The sequence below is a fragment of the Onychostruthus taczanowskii genome, unplaced genomic scaffold, assembly GCF_017590055.1.
Source record: "Onychostruthus taczanowskii isolate IOZ18803 unplaced genomic scaffold, ASM1759005v1 scaffold104, whole genome shotgun sequence".
Lineage (NCBI taxonomy): Eukaryota > Metazoa > Chordata > Aves > Passeriformes > Passeridae > Onychostruthus > Onychostruthus taczanowskii.
Window position 1 is genome coordinate 686,819 of NW_024496968.1, and position 24,957 is coordinate 711,775.

The 24,957-nt window shown below is 37.2% G+C and overlaps 1 protein-coding gene across 4 annotated transcripts in view; it reads right to left on the bottom strand.

Moving 5' to 3' along the window:
* The window catches only part of ARID4B (AT-rich interaction domain 4B), an 88,162-nt gene that overhangs the window by 48,719 nt on the left and 14,486 nt on the right, over positions 1-24,957 (bottom strand). For all 4 annotated transcript variants that reach the window (XM_041413917.1, XM_041413926.1, XM_041413900.1 and 1 more), the window contains exons 3-5: positions 9,210-9,320; positions 4,469-4,534; positions 3,787-3,877 (exon numbers count right to left, since the gene is read on the bottom strand). In XM_041413917.1, the coding sequence (XP_041269851.1) occupies positions 3,787-3,877; positions 4,469-4,534; positions 9,210-9,320 (268 nt within the window). The remainder of the gene's footprint in view (positions 1-3,786; positions 3,878-4,468; positions 4,535-9,209; positions 9,321-24,957) is intronic.

Here is a 24,957-nt window from a genome sequence, read left to right on the forward strand (position 1 = left end):
CATTCAGAAACTATTTTTTCTAGTATTTACAAATTTTAAAGAATTTAATTACACAACTCCTGTGATATTCAAGTGGAAGCTCTGCTTAACATGGAGAAACATAACTGGATATTTCTAGATAAAAGCTGCAATTTAACATTGTATGGAAGTTCAATGTCGTTCTCTACTGACTTCATGCAACTATGCTACAGAACAACAGCAATACCATCCTAAGAAGATGACAATAGCCAAAGTGGTGACAATCATCAAAACCATTCTACTGACAGAACAACTATGCAGCTCCCAGTTTCTAGACTTTTTGCTATCTCTGCTATCACTAGGTCCACTGCAAACAAGTTCATAATACAGTTCATTCAGCTACATCCTTTAGAATCCTGAAATGCACTGCACACATTTAAGGTGGGGTCTTCAGAACATGATGAACTGGAGGCATAAAAAGTAAGCTTTTGTCAAGTCTTCTGCAGGTACTTAACAGATGAAAACCTGGTGACAGATTTTAACTCTTAAGCTGTGCTTGCACTGTTCAGTGAGAAAAGAATTTATCTCTTCTCCCCTCTTGAGCAGTGATAATTACGTTCTTGCTCCCACACAGCAGTGACCTCAAAGACTTTTGTGGGCACAGAAACAACCCCAAGATAACATTAAAATATTTCATTTTATAAAAAGTTTCAGCAACTTCTTAACATGTCTCTTTCACCTTCATTTAAACATCCTCTTCTGTCCATCAACAGATCAAAGTTACAGTCTTAGGAGAATGGCTGACCAGCAAGATTAGAAAGATTAAATTAATTTCTTGCTTTCTGATGGAGGGTACTCTACTCCTCAACATTTACTAACTCAAATAAAAATATACAAAAAGCAACAAGGTACATCAAAATTCTTGACTAATATTTACTTGATATTAAAGAACCTGTTATTTAGTTCCGTGAATTTTTCATCACTATATAAAATTGAGTACTGTTGATGAAGAAACTTTCCCTTGTAACTACAATTCCCCAGCTTGTCTTATAGACTACAGTAATTGTTGAACACTGTTAATTGTGATACAGTATCAGTTAGAGATGCACATCCCTCACTTTAACATTTGTTGAAAAGTATCAATGGCAAGAATCACACACAGACCACTTAGATTCGGAACTGCATCTCAAATGGTCAATGCATAATTAAGCCCCACTTTGGTTAAGTGAAGTAGAAGTCAGCAGGTTCCTAATCCACTTTGTGTTAATTAACAAAACAGTCTCCTTACATAATGAGAGATAAAAAAAATAAATCTATCCACTTCAAGAGATAAGCTGACTACAGCAGAGGTAAACCTATTCTGAGCTAGGCAGGTAGCCACATAATGTGTCCCATGTGGTTATCTGCTTGTGGCCTCTTCCCTGCCAGAGGGAATCTTAATCTTGTTCCATAACATGAATACTTTCAGAGGAAAAGCTTGACCCCCCTGGAAGAATTATGTGGCGAGCATGGAACATATGGCTTAATGACTATGATATTCTGATCGATTGGAACATCCTGAAAACAATCTACTGAGCAGGCATCAGCAGTGCAATGTATTTAAAATCACATATTCTGAAATTGGACAAGAAAAGCCAGGGAGGGTGGGGAAGAAGATACAACTGAATGCAACCAAAACCACTTGGAATTCTGTGAAAAAGCATTGTAACAACAAAAAAGTGCAGAAGGGGATAAGACTACTTTTGAACATGCACAGCTCTGCATTTGCAGTAAAGCAAATAATCCTGCCATTTTCTTCCCTCCCTCATAGTAAACACAGACTTTAATAGACATTTATATGAATGACAAAACAGTATCTAGTTACCAGTATTTAAATACCTTGAGTTCTTTGAGGATTTTTCACAGGGCAGGCAAAACTAAGGACACTTATGTATGTATGTATGTGCATGTGTGTATATATATATAAATTTATTTATTTGTATATGTATGCCTATTAAATTTACAAGTTTTATGCATATATATACACATACATATATATACACACACACAGTGCTATACTAATTTTAAAAGACTATACTAGTTGGATTTTTATAAAAATTTAAATTTAGTTTTTGCTGTTCTTTGGTAGGAAAGCAGTAGCACCAAAAAAAACACGTAAGCAAACTGATGCACAATTTCTATTCAGTCAACACCTTATGAATACAAGACATACAGGGACATTCAAAGCAACTTTGCCCATTCTTCAGTGCTAAAAGAAGTGTCAAGCAGGCCTCAAAGGGTTATTCCTCCCCAGATACTGCTGCAATGGCATATCTGGTCTTAAGTAACTTTTGGAAAGGTACTACTTCAGATGGATCTGTGCCTTCACAAAGGTTTTTCACCAAATCACAGGCATTTTATTCACAAAATCATTAACAGTGCAAATAATTAGATGCTTCTCAGCTAGTGCTAGGACAACATTAGGTAACTGCTAGTTAAGATGAGTGCCAATTCTAGAACCTGGTAAATGGCAACTATATCTTACAGTAGGACTTTCACTCAGATCTGCAAAGTCATCACTGTCGGTAAAGGTAATTTTCATCTCATTCCAGTCACCCTCCTGACAAAGACTATTCTAATAATCCACAGCTAGAGTCAGTTCTCTACCAAAGTGCACTACACTGCCAGCAACTGTGCTGCTTTCACCAGTTCTGCAAGGTCAACATGCTTTTGTCTGCTTTTATCCACAAAACACAAGAGTTGAGACTGAAACCCATACTTCTTCCTATTTCCCAAGTTCAGGATTTTTGACAGACATCTCCTTTGACTGCAACTCTGTGACATCTACCTTCAAAATTTAATATGCATGGATTCCTATCTTATTCTTCTTGCTGAACTGCTAACCTCACACTTTCTCAGAAACATAAACAGAGACATACAACACAGTTCTAACACCAGCTATACCATTTGCTTCTTAAAAGCTCTTGTATCTGATCCACTTCTGTACTAATTACCAAAACATTATCTATAATGTTAATTCTTGTCTTTGTACCTTATGTTTCACCCCATCCTAACCCACCTGCACCTTTACTAAGATTCTACTTTTCTACAATAGATTCTACAGGAAAACAGACATATTTTCTTCAACACTTATCTGTAAGGTCTTATGTAAATTCAGAGCTCCATTCCCTTCTGAAAGGACTATGACTAAGGAAAATAAACTCTTTCTCTAGTTGTTTAGCATCACCTCATTGACAATAACCCATACCTCAAAAGAACTAAGATCTAGCCTTCATCTTCCCATATCTACTCAGGAGAGGGCCACGTACTTTTTCAAAAATCAATACATTTCCAGTATGTAAATTAAAAAAAACCTCCACCCTCCATTGGACATAGAGCATGTGGTATATTATCAAACATCTGAAATATCACATTATAATAAGCTATGTGTATTTTAACAGGAGCTGTTGTAAGGGCTAAGTCTGGGAGTGGGGAAAATTATGTGTTGCAGCTTGTGTTTTAAAAGCACTTCTTAACTTTTTTTTTAAGGACATGTGACAGCATACTTTGCTTCAGAACATTTAGCAACAGTGTATTTAAAAACTAAGAAGCAGTCACCAGTTATAGAGCAATACAGAGCACCTTTATTTGATGTCCCAGTTTCAGATCATAAAGGGTACAGTTCCTTGTAAAAACCCAAAATAAGTTTATCCTTAAAGGTTTTTCATAAAAATTCTGAATACCTAAACATCTCCAAAAAATCTCTCTCACCATGCTTAGGACATGTCCAGGTCACAGGCTTATTTTTGAGTCAGAAGTTTTATTCAAATACATAAATCTTTCTCTTACCTACAGTATACCAACTTGCATCTGTTAATTTGTTGATAACTGCTTCCTGGTATGTTCCATCTGGATTCTTCACTTCCACAACAGTTCCTACCTAAAATAGAGAACTCACTTAGCACTGGAGAGTTTCTAAAACAGGCAATGAAATCAACGATTTTGTGTTAGTAAACAGAGATAACTTCTAGCCTATTCCATGTCAAATATAAAATGTTTTTCCAGTTTCACTTGAATATACTTCTATCTTTCAAACTTCTTTCAGTCCTTTAAAATAAGCCAACTAACTGAGCTGATTATTTCCTGCCAGCAGGTGGGGAACAAGAACCAATTTGAGTGATGTCATTCTCTTGTATAAGAGCTTTCCCATCAAATCCTCCTGCCGAGTTCTCCAAAGGAATGGTGACTAAAATCAGTGCCAGCAATACTTCTTAGCTTTAAGGTAAAAAGAACAAAGAGGCTTGCACCAGCCTGCACTGTATCCCCTTTAACTACAAAGACAAAATCTAACATGAAGAATGTACTATCTCTACTTTGTAGCATTACCTTTTATGCTTTAGGATCCTCCCTAGCCTGTGTAATAAGTTGAACCTTCTACTCTCACCCCATACCGTATATGCACATTTATGTCAAATACTGAAAAGAAAAATGTTTTTCAAAGCATTAGGAAGATATAAAGCAAATTTATTACCTTTAAGGGACCCTTAATGTGGTCATCTTGCACTTCCACTGTTGAAGAATCGTGCCTAAAGGTCACCTAAAAAATATAATTCAACTGACAATCACTTGATACAATTGAGCAGCATAAGCACATGTGAACGTCAATAGCCCTTCTCTTACTCTCATTTTACAGTTAATCACCATAATCATCCCACTTGCTGAAAGCTGTCTTATTCATATATTTTGGAAATATGAGGGGCTAATTCCTTAGTTATCAAATCTCCTAAAATATTTTTATCTTTCACAATAGAATCATTATCTCTAAAGGAAATAACAGACAAAATTGTCTAATGGCTCAAAATTATCTCTGCAGTTCTCTTAAGCTATTTGAATGTCTCAAGCACCACATAAAGAAAGGAGAAAGTTTCAAGACTTCTGAGTACAACTTTAAAGAAACACTTATATTTCAATGCTTTGAAATCAAACAGTTTTAGCACCTTTATCTTTTGCTGATAAAAGTGCATTTTTCACCTAACAGTTGACTCACAAAAGTACAGGACACTGCAGTCAACTAAACAAAATGAACAACTCAAACAGGCTTTCAGTTAATGTCAGTCTAGCCTACACACAGAGCTCATAAGAAGAAAATGTAAAACCAGCTAACTTTTCAGTCCTTCAAAACCAGAGTTAGTAAATCCTGTAAACATATTAAATTATTTTCCCCTGTAATTCCCATAAAGATACAAAGGCTATTGTCTTTAATCCTACACATTCTGTCCTCAGAAAAAAAAAAATTGGTCTGGAAATTCAAATGTATGATTAAGTTATCTGTACCAGGTGCTACAGAAACCCTTTTGTTTCATTTACAATTAACTTGGTTATACCGAAAGTCATAGGATTAATTACATCTGAAGTTTTATTTCCACTCCAGTTTTAAAATTACAGGAAACTGAGAAAATTTTGGAATTACATTTTATGTACCTATGTACCTTTATTAACACAAAAATGATGTTCTGATGTTCACCAGAACAAACTCCCTTGGTGTATTGATGTTGAGGTAGATGATGTTTTACTGATTATTTGAAATAAGTAAGAATGTAACATGAGATCCAGCTGTGTAACACTAGCTCTCAGCTACAGCAATCCTACATCAAAAGTCTGGACTTGTTTCACAAGTGTACCCACGAGCCCGTTCACACTGCTGTTGAGAGCTTCACTGTGGCACACAGGAACAGCAAAGTTTCCTTCATAACCACATTGTTCTCTAACATCAACTCTCCTACACAGCCTTCTCAGAGAGCAGATTTTAAGGGGTTTTGCCAAGAACAGCACCTAAAACCAGGACTGAAGACAATCTATCTTGATTGATTAGAAAACAAATGCACTAAAATGCTACACTGCCCCTTCCAGGTGTTACTTCAACGGAATAGTTGTCTATCTTTCTTGTAGTCAGAACTACAGCAACACATACAGTTGTGAGAGTGTGCTCTTTTTAGACCTGCACATCTCACTTGCTGATGGCAAATACTTTGTCCACCACAAAGACAAAATCATATCTTGTAACCAAAAGTCAAAGGATTCAGGCTAGGAATTAACTGAGCAAGGACTACCCTTCTGAACTTCATCCTGACAAATACAGGTATTTAATTCTCTCTTTGCAGGAATTTATCTAGAAAGCCAAAACTCAGTTAAGATGCAAAATAATCTGAAACCAAGGGTCACTAGTGGCTCGTACGAAATACACAGTACATCAGTTTTGATTTGGAGACATCTGGTTTTATTTCCTTTCTGAAATTATCTTAAATGTATTTTGCAGCAAAAAGGAACTCTATCCATAACAGGAGTCAGCCACAATGTATTCTATGAAAGATAAACAAAGCAAATTGATGTTGCATATTCCAGAATGGTTTGTCTTTTTAAAAGGGGCTTTGACTCTTTTGGGGGAGAGTTTTGATACCAACAGTTTTTGCTTCTTGCGATATTCATATGTACTCAAAAAATATTGGTTATTAACATAAATATTCAAACTCCAAACTCAGTGTGACACTGCTGGCGTTTCTTGAGGAAGAGAAAAGTGATGTCAGTATTTACTAGTTGTGGGTTTTAATCCTCACAATATTTAGCAGGGTGAAACCTTTCTGTCTCAGGCAAAATATTAAGATATTCAGCACATCATCAACTTGTTTAGACTCAGTGGAATTTCTTTTTTCTTCACCATCCTGAAAAGAGAGATCTACTAAGTCCTATTACAGCAGAAGCTTTACTTATTTCTTTTTAATAAAGGTCTACAAAGAAAATAGTTTCTTCTGAAACTTCTGGGCAGGGTGCCCAAACGCAAGTGGTGGTGGATGATTTTTCTAATTGTTTTAAGAGATGCTGCCAAAATAAACCGGCTTAAACAACTCTCTAAACAAAGCTATAATAGATCTGATAAAGTAGACACTCCTGTAACACCCAAAGTCTTGCCCTTGACTCAAATTTATACTGCCTTCAACACTTTTGAAAAGTCCAGGCAAATCTGAAGTTCTGCTTTCCATGAGCAAGTGTGCTGTGCTGTTATATGTTACTGCAGAATTCTGTACTGCGTGCAGAATCTGCCAAAGACTACTAAACTGCCAAATGCAGTACCTATTGATACTGAAATTGTAAGTACATAGCACCTGTATTAAATTAAATGAAGTTTTTAAATTGTGCTGTAATGGGAAAGTTAACGTGAAGGAATCTCCTCAAAATATTCTAGGAAGCAGAATTCAACAGAAGAAGAAGAAAGCACATAAAAGGAGACACAATTAAACATATTTTACTTGTCTCAAGATTACAATACTCCATATTGAAAGAATTTTGTTGCCATTCTACTTTCTCAACAGAACACCTAGTTATAAACTTAAATGACTGCTTTACACTAAAATTTACAGTATGAAGTTAACTGACTTTCCTTCTGCTCTAGTAGTTCTAGAAGACTAAGGCATAAAATATAAACTGGGGCCAAAAGAAACCCATTCAGCAAGTGAAAAAAATAATGCAGCAGATAAACTACCAAAATTCCAGACAAAGCACACCTGCTAATGACAATCTTTGTTAGAGCTAATAGTGGGGAAAGTATGCACATGCCAGGAAGAGCTAAACAGATTTTCAGAGAACATCAGAGGGCCACTGCTAAGTTTAAGAAATATACATTCTTGGTGGAGAAAAAACAATGTCAACAGATATTGTTACAGCACTTACACCCAAAAATCTCAACCACATTACTCTAGAAAGCAACAACTGGGGCCAAACTGCTCTAAGCAATACAGTAATAGTGAGCACACACACACAAAACCTCCTGTACAAAATCTCCACGTACAATTCACAGAAATATTCACATTGGCTTTCATGTCAAGATCTTTCTGCAAACCTTGCAGTGACCAAACTTCAAGTGATAAACCCATAAGAAAATACTTAGCACTGAATAATGAATAGCAAGTGGTCATCTAAGGAGGGGGACTGAAAGTCCCCCAAAGAACTGAAATGAGTTAAGATTTCACTGATCTAGGCACAACAAAATTCCTGTACTTAAATACTGATGCTTCACAGCTCAAATGGCAATACCTAATCACTTAAACCTAATGGTACTGTAAAGCATAGACCAGCTGATGCTATTTAGAGTTTTGACTAACGAAATGAAAACACCACTGATTTGCTCCTCTGGCAGATTTAAGACTAAAATCTTCTTGTTGTATTTAACATTACTATCAAATAAGTGACAATAGACCTTCCCACCAGGGTTTATGGAGAGTGCCTGCTCACTCCCTCAGACACACTACAGGCAGAAATCAGCCACAGCATGAGGGCAGAGTCAAATAATGCACAGTAGTTTATAGTGTGCAATAGCCTTCAATAATAGGTTATTGCCACTCACATTTCATACATTTTCCACTTAAATTTACAGTAGATGTAAGAAAAATATTCTGCCACTATAACTCTTGGAGAGCAACAATCTAACTTGTATTTTCTGGGTGGTTTTCATCCTTGTTCTGCAATGTTTCTGTATGAGGTTAACAGGCAAAGCAGAAAAAATAGTACCTCCTCCCAAATCAGTTTTTAGGGCAACATTATCCCAACAGCAATACACAGCCATTTTGCAGGGTATTGCTCTCTTTATTTCCAGAAATGATACTTTAAATTTTCAAGGAATGTTAAAATGTTTATCTTGCAATCCCTTTGCAGAATTTTTACTTGTCTTGCATGTGGCTTATATTGATTCAGTCATTAACTCGTTATCATAAAGCTTAGGTGAGATCCCTGGCTTGCTACTCTGGAAGACTCAATATGCCAAGTGTTTTTTGGAAGGCAGAAGGGTTTCAGCTTATTCTTGAAGCATTACCTGGCTAAATGGCAGTGACCTGTACTCCTCAAGTAAAAGATATCCTATTAAAGCCTACTTTGAGTAGTCTTAGCTATTTTCTGGCAATATTGTCCCATATATGAGCCTACATTTGTCACATTTTAATCAATTACTTTAAGGTCAGCCTATGGCATTGAAGGTCAAAAACACGCAGATGACAAAGTAGTGACAGAAACAGAACATATTTATTTGTGTGAGTGGGAGAATCCCTCCCACCCCAACAATAATAAGCTTACTGTTATTTCAAAGACTGTAATACCAGCCTCCAAGGACAGGATAGCCTCTTAGCTGTCCTGAGACTAAAAAGAAATTTCATATTGCACCATTATGAACATTAATCACTTTTTTTACCCCTCCTCAAAAAAGTGCTTGCAGGAAAACTGCATACCTTGACTTTGACAAGCCTTTTTGCTGTCTTGATCTTGGCTTCACAGAAGGCTCCTCTATACTTCGCACTCACATCAGTGCCCACTGTGAGATAGGGAGGCTCATCAATTGCCTGGAACAGAAAGAAAAACAACTGCTTTTTAATTACTGACCACTGGCAATACAGCTACCATAGTGTCACCAATTTCTCTGGACAAAGTATTACAATACAGCCCGATGAAACTTAAACTGACAGCAGTAGAAACACAGAACACAACACTAAGCTAATAAAATGAGTATCATTACAATCTCATAATATGCAAATATAATCTCCTGATATAAGGTCATAAATACAATAAACTGATACCACAGTTATCTACAACAAGCACCACACAGGTTTCCAGCCTCTGCACCATCTGAAGGTGATCAATTCTGATGCGATGGTGTTCTACTGTCTCCTTAAATTGCTTCAAACCTGATTAAGTCGCACGAAGACACTGATGTTTATTTCCCTCAAAAATTAAGGTTCATTTTTCATTAGTAAATAGAACAACTCTGAGGAGATTTTGCTTTTTCACTTCTGAAGAAAGTAAATTATAAAGGTGATGATCATCAGGAGAGCAGCCCACGGGCAAGGTTACAGTAGGAGACTGACAGAGACTAAATCACAATGCAAGTGAAGGGTCCAGACAAAAGGCAAGATTTTATGACATGAAACACAGAACAGGTGACACCCAAACAGGGAAATAAGAAACAGAAGAGGTGGGAAATAAGAGAACATAGGTCAAATCAGTATACTGAGTGAGATCACAAAGTTCCTTCAAAGGAAGTCCATCTTCTCTCACACAACCTCTCCTAACATAACCTGGGTGACGAGATTCCAGATAACTGAACCACTTATGAAGTATCACTTCATCGACTCTGGGTCAGAAGAGGGAAGGCAGAGGGTGACATGCAAGAGGAGTGAGGTTTGTTTTCAAGAGCTGCAAGCCACCACGGAGACCCAGACAAGAGCAAAGCAAAGACATTTAAGCCCTTATCGAAGCCACATTGTATTTCTGTGCCCCTATACATTCAAACACAGCTTAAAAGGGGCATCTCTGGCACATCCAGACTCTCTGTGGGAAAAAATATAGAGATAAATCTTCACAGGCATCAGAGACTGATACTATCTGAGACTAAGGTGCTTGCACTCAGCATCAGATAATGCCTACTAGCTGCTCCCAGTTCCAATACATCATAAGGCATGGAAATGTGTACTTGAATGCTCCAATGCACAATTTTTCAGACATTTAAGTTCTATAAAACTTGAAACTGAGAAACATTAGATGCTACAGGGTTAACTCCTTATTAATGATGCTTTTTACAGTGACTCTGTTCCAGCCTCTCTCTCTCTCACTGGCAGGCAATAGAATATATTTCTGAGTAGCACAAAATCATTATCAATCTGCACTTTCTAAGATCATCAGAAGCATGAATGCACTAACGAACCCCTTGCTCTCTCTCCCTGCATGTGTGGTACGTGACTGCATGCAGAGTAGTAGGATATACTACACTGGAGGTAGTACATCCATGAACACCTATCCTTTCCTAATCCAGGCTTAATACCAATAAAACTCCATCGAGATTAACAAGGAATCTGTTAAGCGTGTTGGGATTCTGAAATTCATTCCCTCCTTGCTTGCCCAACAGTACTTGCCTTTGAGGCAAGCTGCCATGTTTTTCTCTTGCTGCACTTGGATGGATGCTGAAAGAGGGACTCAGGTGGTGATAAATTTGATTTTGGTCAGCACTTGCACTGAAGTAAACCAAGAAGTGGCTGTCTCCCACAATATGAATCTGAGCAGAGGAAAGCTGCAAAGACAGTAAAGCTCTAAAAGGGGAGCATCCCTCCTGCTCTACTGCACTCTGTAGTGAAGGAACTCATTCACCACTACAGGGGTGATGGCATTTCATGCCAGTTCATCTTCCAAAGTTAAAAGGAATTGTAAAGTACTGAGATTACTTTAACAAGATTGACAGACTCCAGACAGGTCCACACAGAAGCACACAGCTATGGTTCTACTATAAACAAAACTTAAAGAGCTGGTTTGTCAGTGTCAGTCTATACTTCCCTATTCAGACAAAAAAATTATCAGAAAGACCAATCCACAGTGTCAAGATGAGCTTACAGAAAAATACAGAACACTTTTTCTTTACTGCTATTGACACTAACTAAAACAAAATAATGAATTTTGAGCACCAAGAAAATTTGAAGCTCTGGTCTTTGTTCGAAAATTTATGGTGGAGGAACAGGCAAGTCAACAACCAAACTTTAAGCAGGACTTTAAATTCTTATAAAGATCATAATTACCAGTATTGTCATTACTTTATCACTACTGTAACATATTCTTAACAACTTCTTCCAGAAAGAATATTCATTCAAAAAAACCAATATGTGTAAGAACTTCTGTTACTAAACACACAAGTTCATTTCAATCTCTAGCGTGTCCTTTGAAATTACTCTTATTCCTCTCACTGAAATTAGTTAATATTTACTACTCTAAAGAACAGCAACATATGGAGTATTTGATCACCGATGTAGGTAAGTTTACTAAAAATACAGTATTGGAGGAGCTTTTGAGAGAAAAATTATGAAATTAATTTCTTTAACTGCCACTATAAATCATTATATACTCTAAAACAGTATCTGAAATCTTCAGTGGATACATACTGGATTTTTTCCTGCAATTTTGTTATTCCATTGAAAGACAAATTACATGGGTTTTCTCCCCACCCAAATCACTTAACTGAAATTTCCAAGATACTTCCTTCATTGTGACAGAGTAACAGCTGAAAGAGGCAAGTTAAAATAATTAACAAAATGTGATGCATTATAATGAATGGAAACTAAAAAAAATAAAAGTAATTATCAGAGTCTGGCATTAATTTAAGATAATTGACTTTGTCATTCGCACCAACTCTGAGTCACCTGTCCTCAAGTAGGTTTTATTCAATTCCACCAACATCAAAGAGATTAAAAATTAGTATACAGCTATTTTTACCTTTCTGTTATCCCTTCCCTGCTTTGTGCTTACGTCATTTATTAGATGCCCTTATGCTCAGACTGAATGCATCTTTGTCTATTTAATTTTGACATGTTTTATCAGGACTTGTTTTTATTCTTTTTTTTAGGCTTTTCAGAGCAGGTTTCCTGAAAATAAAAAACTAACCAGTATGCTAAAATACTGCTAGAATTTGGCAGTCCACTAATCTTGGAAAAGGTATTGCAAACATATTGAAAATATCTTAACAAGAATAACTGCAGTGATACTTAAAGGGGGGGGGGGGGGTGTCTACCCTACAATACAAAAAAGTTCTGGGCTTCCTAAAATTCTTGAAGGCCTCTTAAAACAAAACTGTACTAGTCTCATTCGTTGCTGTCTCAGCCTTTATTTTATTTTAAAAGATAATGTGAATTGGCATTTACATTCTATATGTGAACATTATCACCTACGCTTTATAGTTTAAAGATAAGAATCATCGTTTCAAGAGCTTATCAGTAAACGTCTGCCATCAGTAAACTTCTTACAGTCAGTAACTTCTGTCAACAGCAAAACTGAAACTATGGCCAGCACACGCCATCATTCATGTATAATGAGATCATGAACTTCTTTCATTCCGAGCAGGTTCAATACACACCCCAGGATATCCTGTCAGTGTTTCTATCTCTCTATATGTACTCTTTTGAAAATCTCAGAGTTCACACTGTAAGGAAAAAAGTGAAGCTGATGGCAGTATCTCGGCTTGCTCGTTTCCTTGTTTAGCTACTGCCAGAAGACTGGCACTGTAGGTCTTCACGGAGACCGCTGATAGACGGTTCCCAGAGGAATCAGTATTTGTCTGCACGAATGACCGAGGCCAGGCTACCGAAGGGGAGCCGGCTCAGCGGGGCGACACCGGGAGTCAGCCATCCGTCCGCACACGGACACAAGGGCAGGGCTGTACCCCGCGGCCACCGCTCGGCGGGGGCTACGGAGAGGCTGTTTTGGGAAAGAGATCGCGATGAGCCCTTCACCAGCATCCGCTGCAGCGGGGGCTGAGCGCTACCAGGGCGGTTCGAGCCCCCGAAGAGCTGGGCACAGCCGGGCCGATGCTCCAGCTTCGGCAAGGCCGCCGGAGGAAGCCGGCGACCGGGCGACTTGCTCGGCTCACTGGGGTGGGCAGCCGGGTACCGGCGATTCTCCGGGGAGCTGCCGCTTTAAGGGGAGGGGCCGGAGCCAGGAAGCTGCCAGAAGTTTCTGGCTGCCGAGCCAGCCCCGAGCGCAGCCGCCCGCCCTCGCCCTCTCCCCGAAGGCGCCCACGGCTCCGGCAGATTAAGCGCGGATTGCCGTAAACTAAATTTGTCCCCTTAAGGCGATTGCCGGGTAAAGCTGCACGCAGGGCTTCCCGGGAGCCTGCCGCTGCTGCAGTCGGGCACGGAGCACCACCATCGCCAGCTCCCGGGATCCGGCCGGGGAAACGTGCGAGCGCTGCCCGCGGCCCTGCAGTGCAGCTCCCCCGGAGCGCCGCTGGAATGCGCCTGGCGTTGAGTGTCCTAAATCATCGGCCAAATTACAATAAAAAATGTTCCGGCGCTGTCTTGGGTGAGCAAGAAGGGATAAAAAGAAAAGCATTTCCTGCAGTTTTGCACTTTCCATTAGGAAATCCAAACTAATGGACAACCGCCATGCTACTACTAGCACCTACTTTTGTTTTATTAATGGGAGTAGGATGAATAGTTTCTCCGCTATCTCAATTCACAACTGCTGTGCGCGCAGAGGAGCTGCAGCACAGGCTGCCGCAGCTGAAAAAGTGTTTTACCACTTAAATAAGAAGCAGTCTCTAGGTGACCAGTCAGCAATTTCCACCAATTCAGTGGCGGAATTTTCTTTGGCAGGAAAAGCAGGCTGCTGGAAGGGTTCTGCTCCAGCCTTCGAGCTGATTATCCCTGGAAGGACTGATAAATGGCTAGATGCCCACATCATAAAACAACCTGCACATCTTCTGAATTTGGATATTTACTTCGGTATTAATAGTTCTGGTCTTCCATATATGAGGGAGAAAACACACAGAGACCTCTCCCGGGTACTGTGGAATACACATTTTAACACTGCAATCTAAAATGGTAGCATCATTTCAACATACATTTTGAAGCTATAAAGAAGTTGGTTTTCCAGCAATTTTTTTTACACACATATATTTTTCCATCTACGTGGGATGAAATCATCCTCACATCTCTTCTTTCAACTGTGCTGGGTTACTATATTCAAATTCCTTTGTAAAGTCTGTCATGCCATACAGCAGCTGAGAATATTGCTTTACATTGTGCTTTGCCCATAAGCACATCTACTATGGTGTGTGTGAATGTATTATTTCTATCTATCTCCTAATCTGTGTTCTTCTGCACCGTGCACAGGATGTTCCAAGTAAACCACATGAAAACAAGATTAAGTATTCAATCTAGAAACACAGCAGACGTGGTTATTAGGAAAGCCTGCAGGACTGCTTTTGGAGTAATATACAGAGAGAAAAACCTTCCCTCAGTCTTTCATGTATATGAAGTCTGAAGAGCCAAGATTTTAGTTTACATTAAACATTCAAAATTCAGCATTTATCTACTCTGCAAGACTCTTGAATCAAGAAACTATATTTTCAACAAGCTATTCCACAATTAGTGAAAAGAAAGGGCTGGTTTTGAAAATTTAAGATTTGTTTAATTTCACTAACCAAGGTTCAGAGAAAGCTTGTTAAATACTCAAGACCCTCTCCTCCTGACCCCGCCTGGCATCCAAATTATTACTGAGTTTCAAAAAGAAACATCATAAGGCTCAAAATCTGATTTCTTTTCTCACCCACAGTAAGCATGAGGAGCAGTGGCAAAACTTTTTTCCTACTGCCTATGGTATTTTGAAGTTATTTTCCCAAAGAAAGTATTTTCTCATTGTTTGTCCATAGTCCATAATTTAAGATGGAAGCACAGTTTGCAACTGGAATCATTACACACGTACTTGACTATTCCATCTACAGTCATCCCAGTCCCATAATTTAGTAGGAAAACCCACCAATAATACACCAATTTTTCCAAGCCAAATCTTAAAGTCTTCTAATGAAGAGCAAAAATTTCACATAGCTGGAACCTTAAACTCCCTTTCCATCCTGCAGAATTAGCAGCCACCTCAAAGTAATTCAATAGGCTTTCAGAAGCTTTTGGGGCAATGAAGGCTTGAAAAGACTCAGTTTTAAAAAACATATATTTTTTTTAAAAAAACAAGAGTAAATTCAACATCTCCTAGACAAGTTCTGAAAAAAACATTCATGAACACAGGTGAAAAAACCACAAACACATATGAAATTTTCTCCCCGATACTAATGCATTTAACTTATAGATTATTACATCTTAAATACTTTCAAACTGCAGTACATTCCACCCAACAGCAGAGATCCACCTACACATTGCAGAATCAATCTTTTAATAAGCAAAATCACAGTGTAATTAGGAGTGCAAGATTTTGCTTACAGTTCAACCTGCTGTAGTTCAGAGGATGTTCAATTTTATTATAATAGCAGACATCTTCAGAAAAAAACTATTATTATAACATTTCTAAAATACTTAATTTTGCAGACAATATCTTTATAGTTGATTTCAAATACATTTCTCATGTATTTTCAAAGCAACAAAGCTAAGAAACTTCTAAAACCTTTCCACAAACCGTATCACCAAGGCACACAATTCCTCAAAGGCAAATGAAGTATTCAAAACAAAGACTGGAGCCCAGAAAATAAAAAATTCCTTTTAAAATAGTAAATCAATTTACTTTAAATCAAGGCCCATCATGCACCTTCCAGAAATGAGAAGACCACAACAGGAAGCAGGAGGAATTTTTCAGAAACTTGTAAACTACAAAATAGAATAAAAGGCAGTGATGTTCTCCACATGAAAAGGCTACTACATGAAAGCCCAAGAGTAAGAGTGTGCTTTGAGCATATTTTCTTCTGGCTGAAAAATCAGACTTTTACTTCCTTTTTGTTTTGTTACTGTTGTACATTTCATAAAAAGGCAGAACTATTTATGTGTGTGTGTATATATATATACATATACATTTATGAAGAAAAATGGTTCAATTTTATCAATATTTGCCCACAAATCAAAATTATGGTAGGAAACATCCTGACCAAACCAAACATTCACAAGTTAAAAGGAGGGGGGAGGGGAGTTCTTGTAATGAAACCTATTTCCAGTTTCAATTTAAAATCTACAGGAAGTTTCAAGTAACACCTCACCAATCTTGTAAGCAAACATTATACATCAAGTAACTGGCAAAATATCATTGTTGTCTATCCCCTCAACCAAGCTGGAAATTACCAGATCTTAGTGCACTGATGTCTGGAAGCATTAAACCAACTTCTGACAGCTTTAGCCTTCCCCACAGGTGCAAAGCAGGTATTTTCTTTTATTTCAAATTATTCAGTTTGATCAGTCCAGTGCCAAGCTTATTTAAAGTTCTTAAAGACTTGAAAGGGTTCAAAAGCTGATTTTCCTCTCCAAATAAAAGTGAGCTGTGCAAAGGATTTACAGGTTCTAAGATCATGAAGGACCAAGAGACCCAAAACAAGAAATTCAATCCAGTAATCACAAGTAACACTTCTTTTATTTATTGTATCTCTATTAAATGCAGAATGGATTTTCATTCTTTTTACTTACCCATGTAAAGTTGAATTTTTATGGAACCAATTACTTTTTTTTTTTAAACTATAAGTTGATGAATAAAACGATAAAAATATTTTAACTATACTAAGAAAATATGAAGTAACAATTTAAAGATTTTAATAAGTTAGTCTATCCTAATCATTGCCAAAGAGCAGCTCAATTCTCCATCCAGAAATTTACTGAGTAATGTAATTTCTAAACATCTAAACTGTAATTATCTACTTTCCTATTCAAAATGACAAATCCAGAAAGGTGACTATGCTTTAAAAATTACAGCATTTGAGTTTTTTTCCCCCTACCATACTGAAAAAAACCCAGAAAATTCTGATTCTGTTCTAATTTGGTCACATACTTGCTGCACCATGATGTGACCCAGCAGGCTTGTACCAACTTTAACGTCTGCAGAATGGGGGTAATGCACACCTTACTCAAAGGCAAGTAAGTATTTGATGTTTCCCTATAGTACTTTCAGACCTAAGAATGGAAATCTGTATTCTTTCTATGAGTATAGCGTATCATTTTATAAAATGTTTTATTTAATAAAAACACTACAGAACTGCTGATCAAGCTCTCTAAAAATAATGCCAATTCTTTACAATTCCTTCTGTAGGTCTCTTGTTCTGTATTGCTGAAAGACTACATGAAGAAAAGATATTTTGAATGTCTACTCCTGCTGTTTATCCCCCTAAATATAAAATCTTTCTTGAAGTCAATTATTGCCATAGCTACCAGATGGTGATTTTTTTTCTGTAAGGTTTAGCTAAATATTAAACTATTTAACATTATAGCTTAGTAGTGTAAAATGGTACAACTTCATTAATTTTGGCCAGAACTTTTTGTACATTTCAAGCTTGAATAGTTTCTACATACATACAAATAAAAAAGTAACAATTAATTTGAAATAAGGAGTTCTCACAATGAAGACTTTTAATCACCACTAATTTAAAGACTTCTTTCACATTTCCTGTGTTTTGTGCAAGAACGAAAATTCATTCTAGAATGGAGAACTGTAAGTCAAAAAAAGGAAGTAATCAGTAAAGTGTTTGTTGTTAGAGGTTAAAATAATTCAGAAAAATATGTTCTCGATACCTTTTTAGCATTTTAACTAAATTAAATTCAACTTTTACACTGATAAACATCCTTTTGTCAACTAAAAGCTTCAGATGTTGCTTAGGAGCATTATTTAAATTATTAGGTCTGGAAAACTTGCCTCATTTTTTTTTTTTACATGTCCCGCAGTTCTGTCTAGATGTGCTGCTATGAAAAACTTGGGATGTTTCAAAGCACTGAAAAGAATGATATACTAATGATATGCTTGCATTCCAAATGGATTGGAACAAAGATCATTTGATAGTTTAATCAAACAGACCAGTCCAGGCTGTTCCTGAGCAAAATGATAAAGTTACTATGTAAAGTCTGAAAAAACAACAGTCAATGAAATCTCAAGAGAAAAAAAAACCCAAACAAACCTATTTTTAAAACAATTTGATAATTCTTGGGCATTATTTCTATTTCCAGTCAAAGACAATTATTGTTTTCTTTTTAAGAAGTCAGTTGCACAGTAAATTCTGTATAACAATATACAGAACAGGAAACTCTTATGTACATGAAATGACTTGTCTGTATTCTAGGTAATTGATAATATTGTAGTTGACAGAATTATTTTTAGATAGTAAAACTAGCAACAGCAAGATCAGTGAACAGATACTAAAATCAGACAATTACCTAAGAACGCTGGGGGGTTTTTTCACTGAAATTGTGGCATATTAAGATTCGGTTTATTATCATCAGTGTTAAAAACTATTTTCTGTTGTGTATAACTTTAGAAGCAAATTAATGCTAAATTGCAAAACTGAACCTTAAAAAAAACACCACCAAGACTCAAAACCAACACCCAAAAAACCCCAACCATAAACCATGACTCCTTTTCATGCAGATACAAAATAAAATTTCTTGCCTTGGTTTATTTCCATTGTTTGTACAACACTTTCTAAACTGGCTAGGAAGGAACAGGGGGGAGGAGTTATTTTTTGTTCCTAAGTCAGAACAGAAAGGGAAAGCTGAAGGAATGACACACAATTCAAAATCTCTGAGCAGAATGAGATTTCTGAAACACCGATCCAAGTCAATTCACTAAACACAGCTATGATCTTATTAGTCTAATAATGTTTAAATATGTACTGATAAAGTTATATTCCAAAATTCTAAGCATTTAAGATGTTATTTTGTATATTTGTATGAAATCATGACCGCAGCTGATTTCTAATTTAATATAAAGCGCTTTTTAGAATACTACGTTAAAACTTTAACAGAGTAACACATTAAATCACAACATTAGTCTGGTAAAAAATTAACGTGTAGCCTCTGGATTTGGTTTTCATGATTGTTGCTAGCTAAGAGAATGATGGGGGAGTACACAGAAATAATGCCAAACCTGCACACAACTCTCAAACAATACAAAACAAAAAACAAATATAAAACAAAGCAAAAAAAGAGAAGTTTTCTTACTGAGAATCAATCCTTCCTCAAGACACATTATTTAGTAAGTTAAGCACATGAAGGCTATGCACAAATCCAGGCATTCAGGAACTAAGAACTTGTGCACTGTGCTTCTGGAGACAAAATCAATTTGTAGCAGAGAGCCAACTGTACACAAGAGTGTAGCGAAAGTAGGGTAGTATAAAATGTCTAATGTCACAGCAACACAAGAAATTTTAGACAAGAGAGTGGATTTTACATCTGCCATGCTCCCTCCACTGCTGCATAGAAATTCAGTGTAAAACTGCTGGCCAGGGACAAGACACTTAGAAAAGAACTCTGAAAATTAGTTTAGGAAATACCTACAAAGAGACTGAAATAATTTCATCTAACCACTTTATTAAATACTACATTTCAATGGATGAGATTCCTGGGAAAATCTTAATTACACATAAAAGGTTATCAAGGTTGTTGCTCTCAGCAGGATCATTTCAGCTGTATTATACCTATTCTTACATTTAGGAATCAATATCCCACACTCTGCAGTGCTTACAGGCTGTTCTCATCTAAACACTCCTTGCTACTGTTATTTCTTGTCTTAACAATATTGCAAATGGAGACAAGTGTACTTCTGCTTAGTAACTTTCAAGAGCTGCAACTTAGAGAAATCCTATTTCTAAAAGAAAAAAACAGCTTATGGTGTAAATTTTATCTATATGTAAAAAAAAAAAAAAAAAAAAAAAAGGATTTATATTTACCTATAGGCCCTGTATTTTGAACTGTCCCTCTGGATTTAATTACCTCACATATTTCTCCCAGTTGGTACCTAAAACTGGACACAGGTATGGCCTAGTTAATTGCAAGAGAAGCAAATACAATTTATTTTCAAGTAATACTTTAGCATTCCAGTACGGCATTTGCCTTTTTGGCAGAAATATGACATTGCCTCATGTTCCATTTATTTTTTGGCTATTTTTCCGAGGACTCTCCCCTCAGGAGGCGGGGATAGCATGCAGCAGGTTCCATTTTCAAAGGCAGTGAACTACAAACGCAGCATGTACCACACCATGAAAGTGGCAAGTGTTGATGGCTCCCCAGCTCAGCCTGCTGGCTGCCTTCAGCCCCAGACACTAAAACCTTAGATGAGAAGGCAGCAAAGTTCTCCATTTGATGTGCTGGGAGTCTTGACTCATTGAATAAAGCACCAGCCTCACTCCTCCGGAGGATCTGAACTGCTGCAAATTCATGACATGAAGCACGTCAGAGGAAATGAGATGCCTGAACGAGTCAGGAGTGCTTGCAGATAGGTTCTGAGCCAACCATCCAACAGAATCTATCCTACTTTACAAAGTGTTATTACCAAATTCTTTCTGCCCAGTGGACAGAGCACCCAGTGCCACATGCCCACATTTATAATACAAGGGAGACTTTCACAGTGCCATCACTCATACTGAGAAGTATCACAAACACCCACAGGTTAGCTAGAGTCCTTCACTGGATTTGGCCTATAGTGTCAGACTCAAGTGCTCTTGCATTGCAAAGGAAAAAACCAATATTGCAGGGACCTTTAATTTACAGTCTAGGGCATTAAAAATCCCATAGCTTCAGGATGAACAGAGTTTTTAGGTTTAAAAAAAGGATGTTTATATGCTGTGTAACTAGTTGCTTGAAGAGATCACAAGATCAATTAAAATACTTTGTCACTTCAAACATTTAAATCAACAGTCTTACTAAATAGACATTAAAAGGATGATCAAGCAGCTTTTGAGGTAGCAGTTCAAACTAAGCTTAATATGGCTATAGGTATTCACACTCAAATTCTGAATCAACAAGGAACTCCCACAGCTAAAACAAAATATTTTCATAAAAGGCAGCTACAGAACATGAAGTCTTCTAAACAATTACCTGTGCTTTTCAAGATTCTGTGAATTACCCCATACACAAAACAGCCTATCAAAGTAATCAGAAAAATCACTCAGTCAAAGAAACACCAGCTTTACCACTTCTGATTTGCGCTGATGCATGTCAAAACTCATTTTGCCACCTCCAGGCACTTGTGCGATGTCTCAGACAGACAGGAAGTATGCACATGGTTTCATCTCTGGTTGGAGCTCAACTTGCCATAATACTAATTTTAAAAATACTCTGTACACAACTCCACTCAGCAACAATCTGTTCACTTCTGTAGTTTTAAAAGCTCAACTGTTGCAGTCAGTCCCCACTTCCTCTCAACAAATTACGTAGGCCAAAGCTGGCTGCCTTGCCTTGTACTTACATTCATTGCTCTGAAATCCTGCAATCTTGGGGCTATTATAGCTGTTTGGTTTTTAGCCTCAAAGACATCTCATTATAATGGATTAGAATTTCATAATGCACTTTTCTCAGTGCTTACAATAACCTGGTAGCATAGCTTGTATTTAATACAGTTTCTTACTAGATTTCTGAAATGGCAATAGTCATAATGTTTTATCTCTGCAAAGGAACAGGAGGAATAGGCCCTTTAGTTAAATTCAGGAGGGGAAGAAGAAAAATGGGGACTACTAAAATAAAAAAAAAATCTTGTTTTAAGTGAGAAATTACTAACACAGTTTCTGCTGAACTTGCAACCAAAATACACAACTACCTGTGTAAGAATCAAAATATGAATGTTTTGTGTAGAATTATGGGCTAACAAGTGGCAAGAAGCAAAACAGCCTGATTGCTACAGAACTGACAGGAAACTTCTTAAAATGTAAGTACTTTAAAATCTAATTGGTGCAAAAGCATATAGCTTCTTTATAGTAGAAATCTAATCAAACAGAACTGTTCTAAATGCAAGTCACACTCATTTATTTGTTTTTTCCTGGTTCCTCTGAATAATCATCAGGATGGAATTTTGATCATTATGCAAAGTTAGAAAATCAGTTTAGTAAAAACACTTGAACCTATTCACTCCTCTGAGAAAGCCAGTAATGCTAAGATAAATATTCTAAAATCTCTGCATACCTGCAGAAAACAAAAATAAATGCAGTGATATAAAATAAATCCAGTAAAATGAGTTTCAATAATCAAAGTTGGTGACACACACTACCTAGTGGCAACAGTAGTTCTTAATTTCTGAAACTAGGAAAGGTGTGGGGGAGAGATGTGTACTGCTAGATGCTCACCACCAGCAGTTAAAACAGATGGTGCGTTCTTTCATACTTCTTTTGTGAGTTAAATTAACAACTCACAAGTGTAAAAGGGGAAAGCCTGGGCCCTACAAACTCCAATCCAATGAATGACTATGCCTCTCCCTGTGCATCCTTCCTTTTGCATCTGTTCCGATACATATTACTAAAGTGCTTCAACTCATGAATTCACTTGTTTCTGTTACTTTTGCTAAATTGCAATTCTTTCACTTTACTACATTGTATCATTTCACTGCAAGAGTACACAGCAGCATTAACAAAGTAGAAGCAGATAACTCAATGGGCAAATTGGCAGCCTGCCCCAAACAAGATGAAGTAGTACTCCACAATAATTCAGAACTCATAATATTCTTGAAAAAAACCACAGAAATTTCAAAACTTAGAAAGTAATCCTCTTCTTTTCCTGTGGGTGTTTGATAGCATTTTCTATATTTACCTTTTCATTGCATACTCTAGCACTTAAATTTCTTTTTTTTTCCAAATTGCAAAAATTGAATGCATGAGGCCCTTAGCTGGATAGGAAAGATGACATTTACCATACTACCACTTTTTTTTCTTTAATATCCTGATAGTCAAGCTGTCTCTTCTTCAAATGATCTGAGTGTCACACAAACAGCTTTCGGTCAAACATCTCCAGTAAAACCCTGAACTGGCTTTAAACTGGCTGAAAGCACTTCAGCACTGGAGTATATGCAAGGTCAAACACAAGTTTGTATTCAAAGTCTAATCTACTTGGACAGCACTCAAAAAACCAGTTAATGTTAAGTTTTATATCCAGCACACATTATTTGCAAACAAAGCCCATTAACTGAGCATTCTCTAGAATGCTCTAACTTTTGATTTTTATAGAGAACTAGTAAAACACCATTAACGTTAGATGACAGAACAAAACAATTTTTAATTAATCTGTGTTTGTAAAATAAGAAGTTCAGTTGTAAACTGAGAATTAATTTCAAGATTAATTTCAAGAATTTCAGAATTTACCACAAAAGAGGCATTTTACTTAATTCAATTTATAAACGGGATTAGTCCTGTCAAAAATCACTGCTTGGTTTGACTTTCCTGACAAATGCAATATTTAATGTGACAAGACTACAGATAACTTGTATCAAGATGATGATCCAGTGCTGAGGTAGTTTTTAGAAGTCCTTCAAGGAGCAGAGATCTACAGTAGAACAAGAAAATTAACCAGAGCCGTACAGCTGGACAAGCGAAATTGCTCACAAGTCACTGCCTTGCACAGTAGCCCCATTAGGTTTAACAGCAATAACAAACACTAAGGTACGCTTGAATCAGAAACCCTGTTTCATGTTCACACCACACTGGCAAAGAGATCAAAATATGAGAAAACATCCAGTCCTCTCACGGTCTTGCATGGATTTAACCCAAGGATCCCATTAGCGCTGTTTGACACAGCACACGCACCCGCAAGCACAGCAGTTACAGGAATATGAATATGCAGACCTTCTCCCCCTTCACAGAGCCTGACATTGCGATTAAAAACATCAACTGAAGGAAGGGGCAATATCACTGCAAAGATAATTTCCTTCAATTACACCTCTGGCACCTAGTTTCTTCTGATAAATTCAGACTTGGTGGAGATACAGTCATCTAAGTCTCCACTTCAGGCTGTATAAAAATAGCACGTAGCACAAAGATACCTTACCTACAGCAAAGACTCCAGTTCCCTCTACCAACTTGCCTTTTTCTTTTCTCCTGGCTTCTCCAAACAGGTTGTTCTCATCTCAGACAAAGTGCAAGGCTCAGATTCACGAAGATATAAATACAAGTAACAGAACCTGAAGATGCATTTTAGAACAGGCAAACAAGGCTGTCCTCTGCTTTCCAGTGACTTGCTCTAAAAAAATATCCTCAATTTCTCCATGGCTTCAGGAGATTTAGCACGCACAGACCAACAGTCTTGTCTTCCTTTCTAGGTCAGTGGCAGCAATAACTTTTAAGACTCTCATTTTGTAAACTAGCCAAACTAGAAATACTTTTCACTTGTTTTGGGTTCTGACAATGTCTGACTTCAACTAGATACACACTAATCCCTATACTTCTCCTTAGTTTTTCAGCATTAAGGGAATCCTTGCTTGGAACATTTTGACAGATCTTCACTCCTGGTCTAAACTAGTCATTTATTCCTCACCAGTAACCTGCTATGCTATTCTTGAGTCTCCAAGGGAAACATTACACAAGAGCTAACAAAACACATCTCAATTGGATAAAACAACTAACACACCAAGAGTGCAATATTTTTGGCTTTAAAACAGTAAGCCCTTATATTTGGCTTTCCTCGAATTCCCGATGCCACAATTACGCTTTTGAAACATCTAACAGAATACAATTCAATGAAATTCAAAGGCAAGCTAGCCAACAAACTGAAACTT